Source organism: Lupinus angustifolius, unplaced genomic scaffold (genome assembly GCF_001865875.1).
Source record: "Lupinus angustifolius cultivar Tanjil unplaced genomic scaffold, LupAngTanjil_v1.0 Scaffold_230, whole genome shotgun sequence".
In the NCBI taxonomy this organism is placed as follows: Eukaryota; Viridiplantae; Streptophyta; class Magnoliopsida; order Fabales; family Fabaceae; genus Lupinus; species Lupinus angustifolius.
This window is the reverse complement of record NW_017727100.1, coordinates 477843-501927: the sequence shown is the minus strand read 5'-3', so window position 1 is coordinate 501927 and position 24085 is coordinate 477843. Positions and strand designations below refer to the sequence as shown.

The 24085-nt window shown below is 31.8% G+C and overlaps 1 protein-coding gene across 2 annotated transcripts; it reads left to right on the top strand.

Annotated features, from left to right (window-relative positions):
* Positions 1–2397: 2397 nt before the first annotated feature.
* On the top strand, positions 2398–8070 carry LOC109340690 (shaggy-related protein kinase theta-like). 2 transcript variants are annotated; one of them, XM_019578406.1, is made up of 13 exons: positions 2398–2630; positions 3633–3866; positions 4086–4196; positions 4775–4834; positions 4942–5214; positions 5357–5431; positions 5838–5894; positions 5972–6112; positions 6787–6837; positions 6943–7038; positions 7119–7202; positions 7464–7566; positions 7638–8070. In XM_019578406.1, the coding sequence occupies exons 1-13, from the start codon at positions 2568–2570 to the stop codon at positions 7697–7699; spliced, it is 1410 nt and encodes a 469-aa protein (XP_019433951.1). In that variant the 5' UTR covers positions 2398–2567; the 3' UTR covers positions 7700–8070. The 2 variants fall into 2 exon arrangements, with proteins under 2 accessions (XP_019433951.1, XP_019433952.1); XM_019578407.1 differs by having other exon boundaries at positions 2400–2630; positions 4104–4196.
* The last annotated feature ends 16015 nt before the right edge of the window (positions 8071–24085 follow it).

Sequence of the window (24085 nt, the reverse complement as noted above, 5' to 3'; positions counted from 1 at the left end):
CATCAGTACCAATGATTTGTCTATTCTTTGGTATTAGTACAAGTTCCCAAACCTTATTACTCTCAAACTAATTGAGTCCCTCTTGCATGGCTAGAATTCAATGCTTGTCTTCTATAACATCGTCTATTTTATATGGTTCAATTCGAGAAACAAAAGTCATATTTAGACATGTATCATTAAGATTAAGAAATAAAGGATTTGCTACCTAGGAGGTTGTGGAGAATCAACCAAGGCTAAGCTTATAACGAAAGACGAGGAAGACTTTGTTGATATGTTTTTTTATCAAACATAACTCTAATTAGCGGAAATCCACAAATCAACCGAGAGACTGGACATAGCCTCATATTTTAGCGTGAACCAGCATAAAATTTCTAGTGTCATCTCTTCTTTCTCTATACTCTTTAATTTCAGTGTTTACATTATATAATCAATTGAATTTTATATATAATTTGTTTAGAATATATGTTTACAATTGGTGATGTCGATCTTCAAATCAACTAGTCAACATTGGAGCCATTTATGCTCTTGGTTTATGTTATAATCGATTGTTAATCAATTAAGTTAAAATTAATATTGCATAATTAAAACTTATTTGTATGATGATTGATTATCTACCGTTACATAAGCTAAAATACTCTATCTAATTGATTAAGTAATCGATTAAGAGACTTAAAATTGAAATTTGTGATTGAGGCAATGAAATAGTCATCCACCAATTCATCTTCCCCTCAATAGATAGAGCTATTGTATGGCAACACTATCATGGTGGATTGACCTAGAGACATGGCATGCTAATGTAACAAAATAGCCCTCCCTATGGTTAAACTTTTCGTGGTGCCTATTCATCACATGTGCATTGACACATTAGTTAGATACTTGGTCAAAAATACAACTGTCCTTGAAGAAAATGAGTCATGATACATAAATCAACATAACCAGTTATTTCTCAATGATAACATCTTTATTCATTTTATTTTAATGAGAAGGAAATAATATAAATGCAAATTCCTCTCATTACTCTTTAATGTTCATTTTCATTTTGTTGATGTAAATTAGATTCTTTTGATATTGTCTAGTAATCATTAGATTTAATATATAACTTTAATTTATCTAAAAATCAACATGTTGAGGAACAATTATACAATTAGTCATCATATTAAACAATGATACATATTACATATAATTATTATAAAAGGATAATACAAACATTTTGGACATCTCCATAAAAAAGATGATATTAAAACAAAAATAATAATAATTATCAGGTAAACAAATCACAAAATGTATTAGTTTAAATAAAAAATTCTATAAAATGTTAAACTTTTAAACCATAAAAATACTGTAAAGATCTCACCAAACTCTATTTAAAGTAATTGCAAAATATTAATAAAAATAACAATTCTTCCTTTTCCACTCACTATAGAGATCATTTTTTATATAAATGCACATGTAATAAAATATAGTAAAATATTTTTTTCCCAAAGATAAAATTTAATATTTTATACATAAAACATTTATGTATTAAATTAATGTTCTGGTTCCATCTCATGTTGTCCTTGTAGGGTTAAGTATGGTCGAGTTAGGATGAATTAAGATTTGTCCTTATCTAGCCCTAAATGTTGGTCGGATCATTTTTTGAATTCGAATATGACACTAGACTTGAAACTAACCTGGTCCTAAATATTGATCGAGTCAGCCTTTAAACCCAATTCGACCTAACCATATATCCGATTAAATATAACGCATACTCATTTTAGATAAAGACTTCTCAATATTATTTATTATTATGAATATGTAATTTGACATATAAAATGATATATGTATATTATTAATCATGAAAATATGATGAAAAATTAAAGAATCAATAATACTTTCGACCAAAATGGTATCATCACACTTTACATATTTGAGTAGAAACACATATAAATATGATGAGTGAGTGACCATAGGACGAGACGAGTCAGATCATGTTTGGTCCCTACCCGACCTTAAATATTGGTCGGATCTATTTTTTGAACTCAAACCCAACCTTAGACCCGATCAGACTCAATCCTATTCAGACTTGAACATGATCGAGTCACATAAGGTAAGCGGGTAGGGTCGGTCCTGCTCATCCCTATGTCCTTGTACCCTTCCCATAATTACAACAAAGCCAAAGGGTACTTCCGTAATTGTCCACTCAATCTATACCGATCAATGACCAATATCTCACGTTTGACTGAGGTACAAATTTTGAAGTTGGAATGATTGGATTTCTTGGAAGTTTGACCATAAAATAATTAAAGAAACTCATTAATTTAATTAATTAAAAACAATTTGCCACCTGGCTTCCAATTTTGAGTAAGAAAGAGAAAATTTAGAGAGAAAAAAGTTCATAAGATGGTGTTTTTCTCTCCATATTCTTCTCCATTTTTTTGTTTGCAGAAACTGGGGGAGGGGAGAGAAAGAAAAACACCCTTCTCTCTTGTTTGTGAACAAAAAAATAATAACAATAATCTTGTTGTGGGTGGGATTTGAGGGGATTCAAGGTTTAAATTGAGTTAATTGTTGGGTTGGATTCAACAAATATGAATATGATGAGAAGATTGAAAAGCATTGCTTCTGGGAGGACTTCCATTTCATCAGATCCTGTAAGCTACACACCTTTTTTTTTCTATCAAAAAAAGTTTATTTCAATAAAATTATACTTGGTTGTTAGGAAAATGTCAAAAATTTATCTTGCTTAAGGAATGAACATATGTTGATTTGCATCGGGTTTTTTTGGTATGACTAAAGGATATTCTCATCCATAGATAAGAAACTAATCTTTTCTGAGCATGTGACTATCTGGTAACAAATGTTGTTATGTTGTTATTGGGGATCGAACCCTTGTCTCGGTTAAAATATGGTGAACGTTGTTCATCTTTAGAGATAACATTTTTTTAATTTTTTTTTCTTTATTGTAATAATATTTTTCTAAAGATTTTAAATCTCTGAAATTTTCCTGTGCTCTTGCTTTTGACTCCATTTGGTGATGTTATTTCTTACACATGCGAATCATTTTTCTCATTTGTGTGGGTACCCATGTGTTTTTTTTAATTTTAGATTCAGCTGTTTTTTGTTTTAAAACTTTTTAGAATCTGACTTTATGTGTTTTGCCTCATGCTGTCACATTTACCATTGTTTTATTTAAAGCATTTGTGGGTTGGACCATTGATGTCCACCAATTTTTTTCCTAATGAGAGAATAAGCCTTATGTAATAAATTTTAACATGTTTATTCAATTTGGATGTGTTGTTTTACCAAAATCATACAATGATAAGACTCTAGAAGCAGGTCTATTGTGCCTATAAAGCCACTAAATAAGAAATGCCAGGCTTGCATTATGTAATGAATGAAACCTAAAGTTAGGTTGAATTACTCATTTGCTTGCTCGTGTTGTGGATATTGGGCAATGCACTGCTTGTTATTTGTTTGCTTTTGGTCCTTGTACTCTTAATTTTGTTGTGAGAACTAAATATGATAACTTAACTGAGTGGTCGATTTAGGAGAATGGTGTGTACTCTCGAGTTCAATCTGATTTTCTCATTTAATATACATGTGTAAGGAACATTACCAATTGAATTAGTGAAACTCAAACTGTTTCTTTTCAGGGTGGAGATTCTATCACCAAAAAAACCAAGTATGATCAAGAAAATGATGGGAAGGTCATTGAGAAAAAAATTCCTATTGAGAGGGGCGACAAAGATGAGGGGCAACATGTAGATGCATCAAGAGAAACTACTGTTGGAACATCTAATTCTATTCTTTCTACGGTAGCAAGAGCTGAGAAAGAATTACACGAAATGAAAATTAGAGATGAGAAGGGCAAAAGCAACGATGAAAAGGTATTTATTGCCATTCTTTTATCCTCGTTTCCCTACTTTTTATGCGTATGTTACCATTCCTGTGAACTTCTATAAATGTAAAATTAATCATAAATATCTTGTATTCATTGCAATATTAAATCTGTCTCAATCGATATATCTTTTAAACATTTTTACTTCAGGAGTGAAGTTTTGCAAACCAGAACATTGTAAATGCAATTATTAATTGAGTTTTAGTAATTCATTTGTTGCAAACAGGATGTGGAGGCAACTGTTGTGAATGGTAATGGAACAGAAACAGGTCAAATAATTACAACTGCTATCGGTGGTCGAGATGGACAACCAAAGAAGGTGATCTCCCTATTAATGATATCGCGAGTTCACTATTTGTTTCTATTTCCTCACACTGAATCTTATTTATGAGTTAGATTCTGAATCTATTATTTTATATTCATTATTTGCATTAGGCTGCTCCGCCGCTTAAAATGTCCACTACATTGTGATCTCAATCTTAAAATTAGGTTCTAATAGAGTAAGAAATATATTAGACTGCTTGACATGTAGACTATTATGTTGGGGTATAAGGCGATTGGAATATCATTCTGGTTTATTTTAATTTTTTTATTGCTTTTTTTGCTAGTCACAGTTTCAGTAGTTGGTAATATGAACCTATATGTTCTCATTGGTAATCAAGTGATGCCACTTTTCCAACTAAATTGGCTTTATTATATTTATAACCAGTACTGAATGGTTTGTGTTTAACAAGAGGTGGTATTTTAACATATTTGGTCAATTTATAACATTTTTAGTACTTTGTCATCACAATACATAATAAACTGCATTAACGGCTTCCTAAAAGATGTTCTTTTTTTTGTATATGTAAATATAGAATACTTTTTCCATTTAATAACTATTTTTAACTATCTCAGACAATCTCATATAAGGCAGAACGTGTGGTTGGTACTGGTTCTTTCGGTGTTGTTTATCAGGTACTTGTATTCGTTTTGCAGTATTTCCTTACGTGTAAGTAATGATCCTTTTTTCCATTATCCTTTGGTCCCATCGCCCTTACTTTCTTTGATTATCTAAAATGTAGGCTAAGTGCCTTGAAACTGGTGAAGCAGTTGCGATAAAGAAGGTGTTGCAGGACAAGAGATATAAGAATAGGGAACTCCAGGTTATGCGTATGCTTGACCATACTAACGTTCTAAAACTAAAGCATTGTTTCTATTCAACAGCCGAAAAAGATGAGGTGTACCTTAACCTAGTTTTGGAGTATGTACCTGAAACAGTATACAGAGTTTCAAAACACTATATAAGGATGCACCAGAACATGCCTATCCTTTTAGTGAAATTGTATACATACCAGGTAAGTCTACAAACTCGTAATTGAGTGTCATTTTTTTTTATATTTTTGGTTATGAAATTTGTTCACTATTGTATAATTCTAGTTATTTCTTTGAGCTTGTTACTTTTTTGCTTTTATTGATTACAGAAAAACTTTATTGTAGATATGTCGTGGCTTAAATTATATGCACCATGTGATTGGTGTATGTCATCGTGACATCAAACCCCAAAATCTATTGGTAAGATTTATTCTTCTTTGCAATAAAAAAATTCCAAATCTAATGCTCAATACTCTTCACTGCAATTTATTAGTGAGACATCCTTGTTAAACCTTGTTTGAAATTTTAATACTATTTGGGGCTCAATATTTGTATGCTCTAAATTATGGACTGTGTTTTTTCTTAGAAGAACAGCAAGAGACAAAGTAACCAGTGCTTCATAAGTCATTTAACTTGTGATGCTTACCATGTGGAAGGGTTTAGAGATATTGTTGTCTAGAAAAAAATCTATGGGGACTATTAATAATTGGTTCTCTTCATTGTAGATTTTAAAATGGTTTTATGATTGTAATTATATAAACAAAGTATATTGCGTGGAAGATTTTTTATTCAACCAAAATGTTAAACTGACATGTGCTTATCACAGGTTAATCCCCAAACTCATCAGATAAAAATATGTGATTTTGGGAGTGCAAAGATGTTGGTATGTTATTTTCTTTTACCAGCTTCAAAATCTTAAGGAAATATGTGTTTAAGCTTATGATATTATTGCACTTTTAGGTGCCTGGTGAACCCAACATATCATACATATGCTCGCGGTATTATAGAGCTCCAGAACTTATATTTGGGGCAACCGAATACACAACTGCAATTGATATTTGGTCTGCTGGTTGTGTATTGGCTGAGCTACTTCTAGGCCAGGTGAGAATTTGTACTTTTTTAGAAGAGTTTGTACTTTATAATTGTTTTAACTCTCTCTCTTATATCTAGAGGGAGTCCTACCCTCAGTTGTCAAAAATCAAAATTTCCTTAAGTGTGTTTGGATAAGGGATTTTAAGTTCCCATGAATTTCAAGCATAATGGAAGTACATCAACCCAGTCAAAATAGGGAGCATGGAGTTGGGGTGGGTAAAGAGTGTTGAAATTAGAAGTTGATGGAGGATTTCAAAATTTCACCTCCCAAATATGGTATTTCGAATATCTCATCCTGGGTAAAAGGATAGCTAAAAGAAATTAAAAAATCCTCTATCCAAACACACCGGAGTTCATTTTGTGAGAGAATTATAAGTTCGTTCTGCTTTGCTTTGGTGATATTTGCTAATATATTGCTCTCTAGTTTAAGTAGATTCTCATTTATCAGAAAATTCTATATTTTTTTAGTTTCTTTAGTCATCAAGCCCCACAAGAAATTAAATTGCATCCAATAAACATATTACAGAAGTGGTATGACTTTCATTAGTTATCTAATACATTTTCCATATTTATTTTACTTGTAATGAGATGGTTTCTTTTCTGGTGGCCATTAAATAGATCTTCAAATAAATAATGCATTTTTGGATTTATTCTTATCTATGAGTATATTGTGTTCTTTGCAGCCAATATTTCCTGGAGATAGTGGTGTTGATCAATTGGTCGAGATAATTAAGGTAAAGTTTCTTGTGTGATTTGCCATTTTGCTTTATAAGTTGTTTGTTGAAAGTTGTATCTGGTTGATTGTAATTCTTCAATGTGACCATCATTATGTGTTATAGATCCTGGGATCACCAAGCAGAGAGGAAATAAGGTGCATGAACCCAAATTACACCGAATTTAAGTTTCCTCAGATAAAAGCGCATCCATGGCACAAGGTTAGAAATTATTTTCTCCTAGTCTGCCCCTAAAATCAATAGTTTCTAATTAGAGATCTGACTAAATTATTAACATCCAGGTTTTTCACAAAACGGTGCCTTCTGAAGCAGTGGATCTCGCCAGTAGGATGCTTCAGTATGCACCTAATCTACGTTGCACAGCTGTAAGAAAGTTACTTTGATTTTAGAATGATAACTTCTACATCTCAATTGTATTTTTGTATTTTCAGTCTTGTTACAATTGTATTCGTACCTACTCGCACAATTGCATGCACACACGTTAAGTAATAAAGATGCACCATTTCTGATGTGATTGTTATTTTTAATCAAAAATAATCCTAAATTTTACCCATGCTTTTACTCAGTATTAGTTACAAATGTTAGGAAGATACCGAGTTTTGTTTCTTTAATGATTTTTTTTACAGTTGGAAGCTTGTGCACACCCCTTTTTTGATGATCTGCGAGACCCGAAAGTAACCTTGCCTAATGGTCGGCCAATGCTTACTTTGTTTGATTTCACAGCTCGAGGTAAGGTGGTGCTAAACTTGTCTTTGGTTAAATAAATATTTCGCTGTTGCTTATATTTAAAAACAATGCAGAACTTGCAGGCGCACCTGATGAGTTGCGTCGTCGCCTCATTCCGGATCATGCAAGGAGTTAAGTTGATTATCAGACATTGTAAATGGGTTTTTTGATGGATAGATACCAACACCAGTAATAAATGCTCCCTTCCCTAACAGTGTAACAGTCCAGGTCTTAGATGTCCAACCAGCACAATAACTTAACTAAACAAATTATATTAACCTCAACATCATGCAACCTTTTTAGCAATGACCCTGCAGGGTTAATATCAAATGAATGAAGTAGGATTATATGATGGTAGGTTTCCAACCATTTTAAAGCAGTTTATGATTGATGTATCCCTCAATTGTTATGTTTAATGATATGTTTCATATAGTCAAGTATGTTTGTCCCATAAAGTGGACTATGTGGAACCAGTAGATGAGTAAGGCATCTTTTTTCTCCCCCTGATTTTCCATGTTGTTTTTGTTTTATTTTTTCTTTCAAAGAAACGCATCATTCCTTTATTCTGCATTTCTGAGTCGTGTGGGATTACTTCAGGGTTTATTGAATCACATAAAATAAGTATATGTTTAACTAGATGACATCATGCCTCAAAAAATGTGTCACTCTATATGTCATTACTTCTGATTAATCAGAAAGATATTTAACTATTAAAATTTTAATTTAAATATATTTTTTCAACAAATTATAACATTTATTAATAAGTGTTGGTGTAGTGGTGTAAGGCTCTATTGAATTCCCCAAATTAGAGGCAGCTATATACTCTGAAAAAGATTAGTTTTTCTTTCAAAAGATGAGGATACAAAAAAAACCAATCATAACATTTCAGTAAGAACGTATTGAATGACATATTAAAGGCCATGCATACTAGGATTGATCCCTTTCGGTAGAAACTTGTTCAATTTTTGTCATTTTTTCTATTTTCCTTAGCTCGGGCCTCCGTTCTCCTAATAGTAAATTTGAAAGGGTAAGAATTGGGCAATAGTGATCATGAAAAAGTAATAATAAATACCTAATAATATATCTTAAATTAAATATATTATGTACTCATCTAGACTTTGGTAAAGGATGGTTTCTCTTCATGGTATATTAAATATTTTTTATCTAATGTAACACAAAAAAGAAAAGTGATAAACTTATATTACGTCGTAGTTTTATAAAAGACTAAACTAGTGGATTGATTTTAAGTTTCAAATTAGACCTATAAGTTTAGTTTTTTATCTTCAAATAAATCTTATAAAATAAAATAAAATACTAAAAACAATGATCATGTAAGTTGGACAAGTATTTGAGTTATGAGTAGTGATATGATAATCATGATATTTAATGTGTTTGGGCTTATGTTGATGTGATGGGGTGATAGAATTTGATTTGTATTTGGACTTGTGAGTGGTGATAAGGTGATAATAATAGTGAGAAACTTAATTTTAACTTGTGCATTAAAGATAAGACATGTTTTTCAAAAATTATGAGATTAGTGGAGTCAAGGCGCAACTTCTGCAAATAAGTCATCAACAAGGTCTTTTAAAGCTTGTATTATGGTTTGGATAGGGTTTTCAAGAAAATGATATAAGGGTAAAAAAATAAATGTGTTTCTTATACCCACCATTCACCTTTCTCTTTTATCATATTTTCAATAGTTTTCTATCATGACATTCAACTACTAATTGGATTCTCCATGTTGTGGTAAGAATGACATGAGATTCAGATGAAAATATTTTCATAAAGGGTTCCATTTGAGTTCATTGATATTTCACTTTTTTTTGCCTTAACTTTTGCATGGAATATTAATTGAAGATTTACAATGGACTTTTGTTTTTTTTTGTTGCTTTTGTTTCTTTTACTTTTTATTTTAACCTAAGGACATTCCTTGTGTTATCTTATCATTCAACCACATGAGGGATATGATAGAATGTATTCTTTTCATTAATAATTGAATGTCAAATAAAATGGTTGAAAAACTACTCTCTCTGTTATTGACATATTGAAGGTTATTCAAAAAATATTTTTTTCATGATGTCTTGGCTCAAATTGAGTGACTAGAGATATCTTCTTAGTGCTTGAGAATTACGAAGAAGCCTTGTGTCATCAGAAAAAATTGCCTGAAGATGTATATCATTTTGGGTTTTATATTTGCATCATCCTCCATTTTATTTTTGAATCAAATATCTCGTAATAATGCATGAATTAATTTATTTGTGTTTATTTTATTGTTTTTTGGATAAATATAGTTAGTGGAGTTAATATGGTTGGTAGGGTGAGCTATGAGATTGTGAAATTTCCATGATCAATGCATTAAAATATACTCGTTAAAAAAATATGCATTGAAAGTAAACCTTTACTTATGAAAAATGGAAACATGTGTTAGTTATGAGTGTTTGACCTTGTTTGGGGTCCTCATGTAAAGAAAAGTTTTCAAATTGGTCTCCAATTTAGCTCGGGTAGGAGATACTACATCATCTCTCTATCTTCTTGAATTTCATCATGTTCAGCCCTAATTACTTCCAGTCGAGTCCTCAATAGTGGTCTTAAAACCAACCCTTAACTAATGAGTGACATTAGCAATGGATCATGAAATGCATGTAGAACAAATGTGTGTGTTTTGTATGATGTGCATGGAGTGAATATTTTCGCTATTTTTTTTTATCATGTTATATGGATTTAAATACAACCTAATACTCAAAATGTTACATGAAATACAAGAAATGTTGACCTTGAGCCTATACCACTAGAAAATACATGACATATATATGATGATGCATTTGATTTTGGAATGTGTTAATGATCTGAGAATGCAAAATTTTATGTATATGATGTATGAGAGTGCATGATATGTATGTAATTTTTTAATGTATAAGAGTTCTTAAAAGTGCAATTTGTGACACATATATTTTGGAATGAAATAATGTAATTATTAGAAAATATATATAAAGATGTATGCAATAATATTTTTTATTTTTATGATGTGGGCAAGAAGATTTACGCTATTGAATGCAATGATATGGCGAGACGGAAGATTAAAATATATGATATAATAATACATGAAATAAAATATTTAAATCTTTTTTATTTTTTGATCAATGTATCAATCAATGAATAGAGGTATGTATGAATGATATGTTTATATTTTTTTTCAAAAAGTGCATGGATAATGCTTTTTTTTGGTTTTGATTGTCTGATTGAATGAGTAAATGAGTGAATGAATGTTTCACTCATATGTTAGTTTCTTTTTATATGAATGAATGCTTCAATTATATAATTTTAAATTCATGAGTGAATAAATGTTTGAATGATATATTTTTTCTTTAGGAATGCATGAGAATGTAAAAAAAATGCAATTTATGATGCATATGATTTTGAATGCATGATGGCTATGATATATATGAAAATGCATGAAATGATTTACAATAATTAATGAAATGGTATGATGAGATAGCGAATTAGAGTGCATGATATGGTAATGCATAAAATAAAAATATTTGAATGAATTTTTTCTATGAATCTATACATGAATGATTGTATAAATAAATATATGTAGGAATGATGTATTTTTTCATGAATGAGTGAAAAGCATAAGTCAATGATTGATGAATTTTTCATCTTTTTGAATGAGTGAAAGCATAAGTCAATGAATGATGAATTTTTCATCTTTTTGAATGAATAAATGAATGGATGAAAATTAGATGATTGTATCAATATGAGTGTTTAAATGATGTAATTTTTATCTTTTCATTTTGAATGCATGAAAGAGTAATTGAATGAATAAATGAGAGAATACATGTTTGAATGATTTATATGCGTGACTGAATGAATGTTCAAATTATATATTTTTCTATTTACATGAATGAATGAGTAAATGAATGATTGAATTATATATTTTTGAATACATGCATAACAAATGATGTACTTTTATTTTTAAACGTGTGAATTAATTATTTTGAATGATATATTTTATGAGTTATTATGTGCATGGATGAAGTGTGTGATAATGCAAAGTGAATATCCTTAGGGTAGTGGACCCAATCTTGGGATGGTTTGGCCATCACTAGAAGACATGAATAGCATGATGGGTTGATATTTGTCATAAAGTTTAGGCTAATCTAGGGTAAAAATGATTTACTATGATTTTTTTTGAAAATTACCCATATGATAATGGGTCATATTAAGGGTACTTTATTTTATATGCAGGTAATGTGCCCATGACATAGGGATACCAATATGCAATGACATCCTATACCATTTGGGCTGGAGGTGACATTTGAGTCACTTTATTGAAGGAACACGAGTCCTAACTTGTGGTATGATAAATGATACAATATGTTTCACAGGTTTTGGATTAGGTACACCATACAAGGCTTTATGGTATGTCTAAGGAACAATATCCTAAGGTAGAGCTCTAGTGTGTAGTGGATGCCTTATCAAGCTCTAGACTTCCTATAAGGTATCCAGTGTAAGAGAAGAGAAACCCAAGTATGACGGGGTTAGAAATGAGAGTCATCCTCAAGCTTCTAACTCACAATACTTGGTAACAATATGAGTCGCTCACAACTCCAATACCAGAGTGAGATTGCATGTGCAACATTACATAATTTTGATGAAGACAAGGATAAAAAGTAAGCTTGAAGACAAGGATAACTCAACAATCAACAAAGCTAATGCTCAAGCTCAATCATGAAGACTTGAGCTAAACTTTCATTTCTTTTGTCTTAAGATGATTTTTAGGTAGAATCTAGGCTATGTGAACCTTGAGTGGAAGTCTCACAAGCTTAAAATTGAACAACTTAAAATAAGACTTGGATACATATACATGATTAACATGCTCATGCATCTACACATAATTTTAGTGCATTAAAGTCTTACATCTTTCAAAAATCATGATTCATGCATATATACACCATGTAGAAGGTTCATCATATATTAGAGAAATTATTTTCAACACAGTTAATCAATTACAACATGTGTTAATCGATTAAATATGAATGAGAACCCATTAATCAATTAAGTATGTGATTAAAGGTTTTAATTTTTTAGCATCGTTAATCGATTAAGCCATGCTTTAATTGATTAAACCAAGCAGAAAACAGTTAAGTATAAAAACTATTTTTTTCCCATTTGCTTAAAAAAAATAACAAGTCTTAACACAGGAAATAAGATAAGAGTAATTTCATTGAAAATTATCAATTGTGCATCAATAGTCAAAAATGATTTTTGAAAACCTAGCAAAGTTGCACATAATTCTTTTAAGTATTTTGTGAGATTTCTAGTTAGGTTTTAGTGGTGTTCTGAATTGTTAGATTAGCATATTTTAGGTGCAATTACTACTTGTAAATTTGTGATGATTTTCTTGAGTTCTCTTAGTGTGTTAGTATCACATTTGTTAGACAATTGAATTGAGAATCGCAGATGCGGTTAAGTGTATTCACTACTACAAGAGTCTTGGAAGTGAGTTATGAGTAGTTGAGGCCAGAATCATAGTGGTGTGGAGTATCCAATGAAAGAGGGTTGAGGGTCAAACCATTCAGGGATCTCTGAGTCCATGAAAGAAGTCTTGTATCTTTGGAATTGTGTTTTGTAAAACATTTGATTTCCATTAAGTGAAGAAAAATCTTCCAAGATCAGAAGGGGAAGACTCGATGTAGTTTGCAAGTGGAACCGCAAACGAACCACGATAAATGATCGTTGTCTCGAATTTTCTCTATCCCTTACTATTTAATTTCAGTCGATTTATAAGTTGCTTAGTTAGATTACTTTGCTTATTGAGTTTACTACATTCTTTGAATCTATGGTATTACTTAGGCATAAAATCGATAAGTATTACATCTGAAATTGATTGAAATTGTTTTTAACTTTATGTGCAAGAAAATATATTTTCAAGAAAAACAAGAATCAGGTTAATCAATTAAATTTGTGATTAATCGTTTAAGTCTTGCTGCCATTAATCGATTAATGCTCAATATAATCGATTAAACTGGTAATTTTTGAAATATCTAATTAATCAAAGCGACATAAGTGTTCCACAACACCCATTCACCCCTCCCCCTCTAGGTGATCGTAAGCCCTTAACATCCAACACAAGAACGACGAAAATCATGATCGGCAAGGCTAGTGTTCCCGCTATCCAAATAAATACCCCACTAATACCCGGACATACGACATGTTTATGTAAACACTAGTTTATTATACTTTGTTGGGAAGCATATTAATTTAAACAAAACTATCGTCAAAAGTTATAATAAAAAAATAAAATTATTCACAATACTTTACTTTTTGTAAGAAAAATAAAATAAAATAAATAACCAAACAATTAAAAAGTATAATTAGACATGCAATTAGTATTTATATGTCCGACTCTCTTAAAATAATCCTTAGAAGAGTTGACAGATGTCATGCCTCGATTTTCAGTCACATGACTTTATGAAGTCGCCACCACATTTTTATAGCAAAAATATGTAGAAAAATATTTTATCCCAATTACATTAGAATTTGAATTTTGATATTCAGATTCGGTAGTTGGTTACGTACTAGAGAATATATGAGCACCATATTTGCCATTCTATATGGTACTCTTACTAAATTGCATGACTTATTTTATACCCTAAATGTTTTTGGTTATTTAGTTATTTATTGAAAAAAGTGACAATATTTTTTTTATTTTTTTATGTCTGACCATATTAAATCTTACCCTATGTATATCTATGTACAATAGGAAATAAAGGCTACATAGTCTATTAGGAAAATTGTTTGTTGGTTGAGGTGATTTTTAATGAGGAGTAGAAGTGGCATAACGTGATCTTCCAAAGAATGATTTGAGGATAAGAAAATATCATTACCAACCTTTCATCCATCCTTAATCCAATTAGTCATTTATATATTTTTTAAGAGAATTTATTTATTTATTTTTTATATTTTTTTATTAAAGAAGAAGTAAATTTTTGCTGCTAATGTTGTTCCCAATTATTACTTTAATTAAGAGAAAATAATTTTTATTTTTAATTCAGAATTAAATGAAATGAATAGAAGTGTCGCAACACAACCATACCATTCAAAGATGATATGAGGATGAGAAGTGGTACCATGACCTCCTCCATCTTTCATTAAACCTAAAAAAGTTAGATACTTAATAAAAAACAATAGTAAATATTCTATTATGAAAGATATTTTTAAAGCACGTAAATTTATTAATTATCATGTTTTCTATTTTTAATTATAGTAATATGTTGTAATTATTTTTATTAATGACCAATTTTATTTAACAAAAAGACTGTTTCATTTTCAATTTCAACAAAAGATGAAAACTGATTTACTCCTTTATTAACCAAATATTGGTGAGATTAATTTTGAAGATTTGTTATTTCGGGAAAAATGACTACTATTATATTTATTCATAAGATTTTTGGTTTTAAAAAATTAAAATTACCCATGATTTTCTACTATGGAGCTACTAACTCTTGTTTTTTACATTATTATATTTGTTGCCGCTAAAAATTGATGAAATTGATTAATAATATTTTCATTAAATTAATTATTATTAGAGTGATTATCATTTTATTATTGAAAAAAATGTTAATAAAGCTGAATCTATTAACATAAAAAATGTGGTAGAAATTTACCTGGAAAAACTTCAAAATGTGAAGAATAAAGGGTTCAAGGGCGAAGGAAATCTGCTACAAGCAAGAGTATCATTGTGCCTTGCAAATTGCTTATATGTTGATTCCAGATTGGCTACCAAGTTGTGATATGGTGGCAAGCTTGGAAAGGGTCCACATGGTCGAACTGGATTTGCTATCAAGTGGGGTGCACTCAACTACATGCGATCTGATGCTTCAGTATGGGGTAAGGACACCGTGTGGTGACACGTACATGTAGTGGAGCACGTTTCGCAAAGCGATTGGCTGGCTCCTATAGTCAACCAAACAAAGGGACTGGGTGCTACAAGATAAGTGTTGATTCGCTGGTTCATGAGTAACATGAATTCAACCGTGTACCGCGTACACTGGATTGCCACACTTAATTTCTACACTGCACTCTCTATGGGTTTGCAAGGTGTTTCTTTTTTTATGGTTCTTCATTTTTGTTGGTTTTTATTCTATATTTTCTGGATTCCCTAATTAGAAACCTTAATCTCCTATTTATAGTATAATAAAATTAACCTAATCCCTAAAAGTTAGTGAACTAATTTTTTTAGATAAATTTGATTGCATTTTTTTATAGGATTGTAATCCTAACCAAAAAATCTGACTTTTCACTTTTTATTTTTCTGAAATTTTTTAATAAGATAAAAGATACTTATCCTAATAATATTCTATTGGCTTTTATTTATTTTCATAAAAACGAAATTAATTACAATTAATAAAATTAGATTTGACCATCATTTATTTATTTAATTATAATTTTGAAAATAAATTTTTAAATAAAAATTCATTTTATTAATTTTTTTTCTTTATTTGTTTTGTTTTTTAGGGGAAATAATATAGGTTTCTAAAAACCTATCTTTATTTTTTTTTCTATTTTTTTCTTAATTTTAAGTTTTTGAAGAACATGACATAGGTTTCTAGCATCCTATCCCTTATTATTATTATTATTATTATCATTTTTTAATTTATTTTTCTTGAAAATACAATTTTTTTTGTGAAATTAATTTGATAGTAAATTAATTTTGAGCTTTTATGGATAGGATAAATAAATTCTCAAGATATACCTAGTAGAGTGGAACGAGTATCAAAGAGAAAGGTTACTAGACGTAGAACCTTTGATAAATACTTGCGAAGAGATGGGAACAATTATAAGAAATATGTAAGTACAATCATGCTCCCTTTCCTAGTACATGTGTATGGAGCTCATTCATTCACCATTCGAAATTGGATAAATAACCCCAACATCAAGCATTTGCACAACCTCTTTCACTTAGGGTTTAACCTCCTTTGATATTCAACAGAGATTTTGTGTTTTGGCTCCATTAAAAAAATCTAAACCTCTTGAGAAAATTTGAAATTCTAAGCTTAGTCAAGCTTGCACTAACTATGACTAAATAGGAAGAATTTGGGCCAAAAAATTCATTCTTAAGGTTGAATGGAAGTGTTTTGTGTTTTAACTTATGTGATTCATCTTACTTCCAATCCTTCGAATTTTGTGTGGTCTGAAACGTCTCTATTGTTGCTTTTTGAGGAGAGTTCAGATGGTGTTCAAGAGTTTTTCTTACTTACCATCCTCATCTCCATAATCAAATATTTCTCGTGCAACAAGAATTTAGATCTTTTCTAATTCTTTTTTAACCAACTGTTGTGACAGACCAATCCAATAAGAAGAGTCCTCAAAAGAAGGTTGTGTAATAACATTAGTAAAATCAAATTCAACCTTATCACATCTACTACTCAAGGAGAGTTTTCCAATTTTACTTGATTATGTTATGTCCATTAGACAATAAAGGCCTACCTAGAATGATGGGGTTTAAGAATATTCCTCTATATCTAGTCCTGCAAAATTAGATTGATGAAAAACTTTCTTACTCTAACATGTTAATACTCTAGAGTTCCTATTGAAAATTGACTAATCTGTCCATCAAGTAAGGGGAGATTTTTGTGGATATTAGTTCACTCACATCTAACTTGTTACAAACATATAAGGGAACTGACACCCACCCTTCAATCACAAAGAGATTCGTCAAAGCTAGAATTTATAATTAAACAGAGGATAGAGAAACTACCCAAATCTTTTAATATAAGAGACAATTTATTTTGAATTAAGGGACTCCACTCCTCTATGAGAGCAGCATTGTCATAATCCACTAGTTTCCTCTTTTTATAAAGAATTCCTTAAGAAAAATTGTATAAGTAGGAATTTGTTGCACTATAGCATTAAATAAAACATGAATGTACAATTTCTTACGTACTTCACTATGCTAGAGTTGTCGTTCAACAATACTTATTATAGATTTGAGCGCTTTCTATTCGACCGCAATAGCATATGGTCATCATTAACAATGCTTCACAAACGCTGTTGTATTGATCATATACCACAATGCAACACACAAAAAGCACTGTCATATAGTGCATCAATATAACAGCGCATCATCCACAAAGTGTTGTCATATAGGTCTTACATAAGCAGTGCATTGTATAGGTCTTATTTTTGCGCTGTTGAAGTTCGTATATTTAACAACGCAATAACAGAAAAGTGTTGTTGTGTATTATTCATAAATTTTCTCAAACAACACCTTAATACAACAACGTATCACACGCATAACGCTGTCGTATTAATAATGTACAACAACACTTTCTATAAAAAGTGTTATTGTAGTTATCCTTTACAACAATACATGTCATGGCTTCCCCTAGAATTCGTTATTGATTTTTATAAATTAATACATGCATATACATTTATTAGCATAACAAACATTCTCAATAGCATAGATATTTATACATTCTGAACAACACATACACATTAATACAGGTCAGAAGTTTGTTTTATTAACCTCAATATAATACAAAATACAAACAATGAATATCATGCCAATTATGTTTCGACAGAATACATAATTAGAAATAAAAAAATTACACAAATTACAAAGAAACAATATTATACAAATTACAAACAATCAAAATTAAGCTATAATTATACAAAAACTACTTGCATCTACTTTTTCCTTTTCTTTCATTGTTTTTGTCTTGTAGGGTCATCCTTGTTTGAAGGTGTATATTGATTTACCCAAAGCCCTTCATTGTGATCATCTCTTGTATATAAATCATCATCCGTAGTTGGTCTGCTCCCATGTGACTGAAATGTCCCAAAAAAAGATCATCTTCATCAATATCTTCATATTCTTGGTCATCAATATTATTGACGATTATTTTGTTAGTTAAAAGAACAATTGACCATTTCATATCAGCAGGGTCACAAACATAGAATACTTGTTGAGCTTGTGATGCTAAAATAAATGACTCATCTTTATATCCTGGCCTATTAAGATCCATCTGCATGAACTCTAACTCATCAACTCGGAAGCCATTATTGTTATCAACCCATTACAATAAAAAACCGGCATCCGAAACATTGTGTAATCCAATTCCCATATTCGTTCAATCACTCCAAAGTATGACATGTTCACATATATTGGGTTTCTATCTTTTGCACTTGACAAGTGTCAAGTTCGAGCAACAAGAGTCACACTACTATTTTGCATTTTACTTTGATCATCTTGTTTTTTTGCATAAAATGTGAACCCATTAATTAGGTAATGAGTGTAGGATAAGACATGAATGCTTGGACCATTGGCTAACCATTTCAATCTTTCGGAAATCGAATGTACATTTGCATTCAACTCCTCATCAATGTGATTTTTTAGCCACTTTATGAAACCCCAATTATGCTCTTTGGAAATCCAATTTTCATTCTTACTTGGGTAAGACTTCCTTAGCATCTCCTTGTGTGTTTCAACATATGACTCAACCTCATCGATTCGGTTCTTGTTATAGTCAATATTTCATTCCCAATAATACCTTCACCAAATGTTTTTTTTTGCACATCGAGGCTTTGGAATGCCCATGAAATCAAGAGCTTCTTCAACAACATATCGCTCGACAATACAACCCTCTGGTTTTGATCGGTTCTTCACATACCCTTTTAATATCTTCATATAATTGATGTGAACCTCTTGGATAAAAGGCTCTTGAAACGATCTATCTTGGTTGGTGTATGGCCTAGACTCACGGTTGAGTGCAGCCCTTGAGATTAAGCAGCGGAAATGTATTGAAATTGGATAAAATAAGATGGAAAATATTTGAGGTGAAGGCGCCACAACACTTGAGGTGTTGATAAGCTGAAGTGATGCTCGCCACAAGATCTTGGTTCTTGATAAGAACTTCTAATCTTGGTTCAGCCAAGAAGGTTTGGAGAATACTCTCACAAGGATATAATCCTTTTTGATTCACAAAGGAATTCAATTTACTTTCAACTCAATGTGTTTATTTCATAGCAAGAAGCCTTACATTTATAGGCAAGCCTCTAAGGCTCCCACAGTTTGTAGCTAAGACTTATGCTTAGCAAGTTTACATTGGATGCTCTAAAACCAAATGAATCTACTCCTAAATTAGACTATATTCGAGTAGTAAAGAAAATAGCACATGTGTTTCGTGTGCTTTATTACAATTGAAAACAAACTTAATGACTTGGCCTAAGGTACTTGATTGCCACGGTTGGATAGTGATGAGCATGGGATGCCTTTTCTTCTTAAGTGCACGGCTCAACCATTAAGTGATATGATCAATGAGACTTGAAGACTCCTTAATGCTCACGGCTAAGCTTTGATGAGCTCCATTGGATTCTTCTAATTTGACACATGGAAATTGTTGGAATTAAGCCTTCTTAATGCTCCTCAGGTACACGTGGACTTGGCATAGGATTCCTTTGCTAAGGAACGAATTTCCCATGGCTAAGTGTTGATTAAGGATGCACTAAATAGCATAGGATGCCGTTGGTGCAAGATGGTAGGCTGCCAACGGCTAGGACATGTGCATAATGCACCATTAATGCACCATTACGGTCTCAAACGGCCATATGCAAATTCCACACGAGCAACTTCTCTCCAACAACTCTGAAATTAACTTAGGATCAACATCATGGATCAACATTATGAGTTGACCAAGGGCATTTTGAGCCCTTTTTGCCCGAGACCTAGTCATAGGACCACTTATGCCTTCAAGACCACCAATGTCAAGGTTAGGCTCTTTAAGCTTCATATCAATCCTCATCCTCTAGCTCATCCTCATCCTCTTGCTCATTTTCATCCTCATCCTACCCTCATCCTCAGGTCCAAACATTAAAGTGTCGGTTACACTTTTAGGCTTGACTTAACCATCCACGAGTCAATTTTCATTCAGGTCAATTTTTTATGGGCAGATTTATTATAAACATACTTTAATTAAATAAACTAAGTGTTAGACAAAAGTTAGCCCACACATTTATTGTAAAAATTAAATTTGCTCAATACTAATTAAATTGGCTATGCCTGACTCGGTCAGGCTACGCCCAATGCCTGATGCGGCACGCTAGGCGCATGCACCTCGGTCAGATTTCCTAGCCAGGCCAGTTTGGCCCAGCGCCTGTTGCAACACTGGGTGCACCAAAGTCCCCAACTCGGTCAGAGTTGTCTCGGTCAGGAATTGAGCCTGATGCGTCTAGCTCAATGCCAGGGCCATTTTTGGCGCCTTGGTCAGACCCGTGACCTGAGTCATGCGCATGGCCTGGTCCATCCTTGGCTCGGTCAGAACCATGGACCAAGATGCTAGTGAGCATCTTTACACCCCCTTGGGCTATTTTTGGCTCACCATCATGGATCAACGTTATGAGTTGTCCAAGGGCATTTTGAGACCTTTTTGCTCTAGCCCTAGTCATAGGACCATTTATGCCTTCAAGGCCATCAATATCAAAGTTAGGCTCTTTGAGGTTCACATCAATAATGCTCAAAGGGATACATCCATCTCATATAGGAAGGACCACATAGTTGTGTCTCTCGGTCAAGATGAATACTTAGATGAACCATTATGTCAAAAAAGAAGGTGAGAAATACATTTCAAGCTCAGACAAAGTCAAAATAATTTGTCTTTGCAATGCATGTAATTTCTCAGGGTCAATCACTTTGTTACAAATTGCCTTGAAGAAGAAGCATAACCTAGTTATGGTTCCTCGAACTTTTTTAGGTAGAATTGACCGTATTCCAATAGGCAAGAAATGTTCCATAAGTACATGACAATCATGCGACTTAAGATATATAACATCACATATTTGCGCTTCATGCATAGAGAATGAGGTAGGTTGTATATCACCAACATCACTGACCATGTACTATGGGAGCAACTTTGAACACTATATGGGTTAATTCCATCTGTTGACAATGCAATGTATAGATTTGTTGATTCTTGGCCAAAACTAGGATAGTCGTGATCATTTTTTCTCCATTAAGAGAATCTGCAGGATGCCAAAGCTTGCCATCTTTAATCATTTCTTCATCATGTCATGTCAACTTCTTGGCATCTTTGGCATTGCTAAACATACGCTTCTTGCTTTGATGGGAAAATACCATACATCCGTTTTGAAAATTGAGTCTTCCATGATGCACTACATTTAGGACAAAACTTTAATGAAACATACTCATTAAAAAATAAGATGCAATCATTTGTATCATAGGTTCGAGAAGGGAACACGTTATCTTCCAGCAACATATCCTTCAGAAGTGCAAGCAAATCGATGAAACTCTTATCAGTCCATCCATTAACATATTTCAACTTATACAACCTTGACACCGCTGTCAATCTTGTGAGTTTAGTACAACCATCATATAATGGTTTCTCAACATCACTTATCAACCGCTGAAACATCTCAGGACAATCTTGAAGATCCTCTTCGACAATGTTTGCCATTTCCTCGAAACGATCGTCTTCATATGCATTTGTGTAGTTGTCTTTCATATCCATCTCATCATCACAATCCATAACGTCTCTCTTCTCACCATGTCTTGTCCAACATGTGTAACTTTGATCAATATCGTAACACACTAAGTGACCTATTAACTCATATGGAGTAATTCGGTTTGAGTAACAACATCTTAAGTAAGGACATACAATTATATTAGGATTTTCGGCATTCTCAATTGCAAATCTAACAACTGATTTCACTCCTTCATAATCCTTCGTCAATCGATTGACACTCATCCATTTTCGTTCCATTTTCTATTAACAAAAAAATATAGATGACTCAGAACTCGGAAATGTATAAATCCCTAAAGCTTGGAGTTAAGCACACCAAGTAGAGAAAATGCATTATTATGTGATTAAAAATGGGGAAACCCTAACTCATAATGTAAGCTAAATGATTCGGAAATCGAAAATCCAACTCTCAAGAAAAATTGTATAAGTAGGAATTTGTTGCAATATAGCATTAAAGAAAACATGAATATACAATTTCTTACGTACTTCTAAACTTTTTCACAATTGTTTGTCTATCTTAGCTTTGGTTAACCCTCACAATTTCTTACGTGCCTCATCCACTTTTTTTCTTTTTTCTTTTTCATTTTTATTGATCTTCCCCATGTTCTTAGGTCCTTCAAAGTTCTTTTCCACTCCTTAAATAACTAGTTGACTATAATCAATGCTGTTCCGGTTTAGCAATAACATATGAATTGCATGATTATCTTTCAACTCCTTAAATCCCCCAGACATATTAGATTCCAGTTTTCAATTGTATGCCCGGTTTCTTGGTTTTTGTTATGTTAACTCCCAATACAATTTCAAGTAAAGACTCAAGTTTAGACAATTGTAACTTGGGAAACCCATGCGTGTGTTTCACATGCATTACCTCGTCCTTCTTGGAACTGATGATTCTATGTTTTGTTACTCCTAGAGTTATATAAGTTGTGGCATCACTCTTCTTACACAATTGGTGCTCAATGGTAGAATTTGTTGGTGGATTGACATCCAAAGATTTCATGTCCTCGTGCACCACAAATTTCACAAAAAGTAGTTGTCTGCACAAAATGCGTTGATCTTGAGCTTCTCATTTTGGTTGTTTCTTTGTTTGTAGGTCATTATGTTTGGCCAAGATCAATATTTTCTTATTTCGTTCTGTTTTTTCTTTTTGATTTCTTTCTTCTTTCCTTCTTTCCTTCCTTCCTTCATTAGCCCATAAGTGAATGTTTTCAATTATCTTACAAGTGTTAGCTGACCCTTTACTCATAAAAGCTCCATTATTGGTGAGTCAATTGGAACATTTGAAGAATGGTTGAATAATCCAATATAAAATTGTCGACTATCAACCACCTTTCTAGTCCATGATGGGGCATAATTCTAACATATCTTTGTATCTTTGTCATGTGAGTGCCAATGACTACCACTCCTTCTGTACGAAGTTCGTAATCTAATCTATAAGATGGGTCGTCTTGGAGAGGGGGAAGAACCTATTCAAAAAAGCTTTCTCCATATGGTCCATAGTGGTAATGTGTTAGAGGGCATAGATTTCATTAACATCTTTGTCTTATCTCTCATAGATGTGGAAATAGTGAGAGGAGAGTAGTATCATTAGTAAGGCTGGATTTTGCCTTAATTAGTCCAAACATATATAAGTTTAAAAAAATTTAAAGTACAAGTCTAACATGTTTAAAAGTCTGATCTGATCTGTTAGTATATTTACAAGATTGTTATACTATATGATCTTAAAATAGGTTACCATATCTACATTTAAAAAGACTAATATACCTAATTTTAACTAATAATTAAATTATATTTGCGTAGACACTTTTATATTAAAATTAATATATAATAATATTACTTATATTAAAATAATATAATCTAAACATTATTATATAATGTAACTAAATATGTCAGTCTTATAGGATTAATATACCTTTTACATGGTCTAAAGTTTGAACTATTAAACTAAATAACTTTTTTAAAATGTATGAATCTGACGTGTT

Excerpts from the sequence above, each read along its gene's own strand:
- LOC109340690 (XM_019578406.1), top strand. The coding sequence starts at position 2,568 with ATGAATATGATGAGAAGATTGAAAAGCATTGCTTCTGGGAGGACTTCC. Across the intron at positions 4,197-4,774 it reads GAGATGGACAACCAAAGAAG|ACAATCTCATATAAGGCAGA; the intron begins GTGATCTCCCTA and ends TAACTATCTCAG. Across the intron at positions 4,835-4,941 it reads CTTTCGGTGTTGTTTATCAG|GCTAAGTGCCTTGAAACTGG; the intron begins GTACTTGTATTC and ends TCTAAAATGTAG.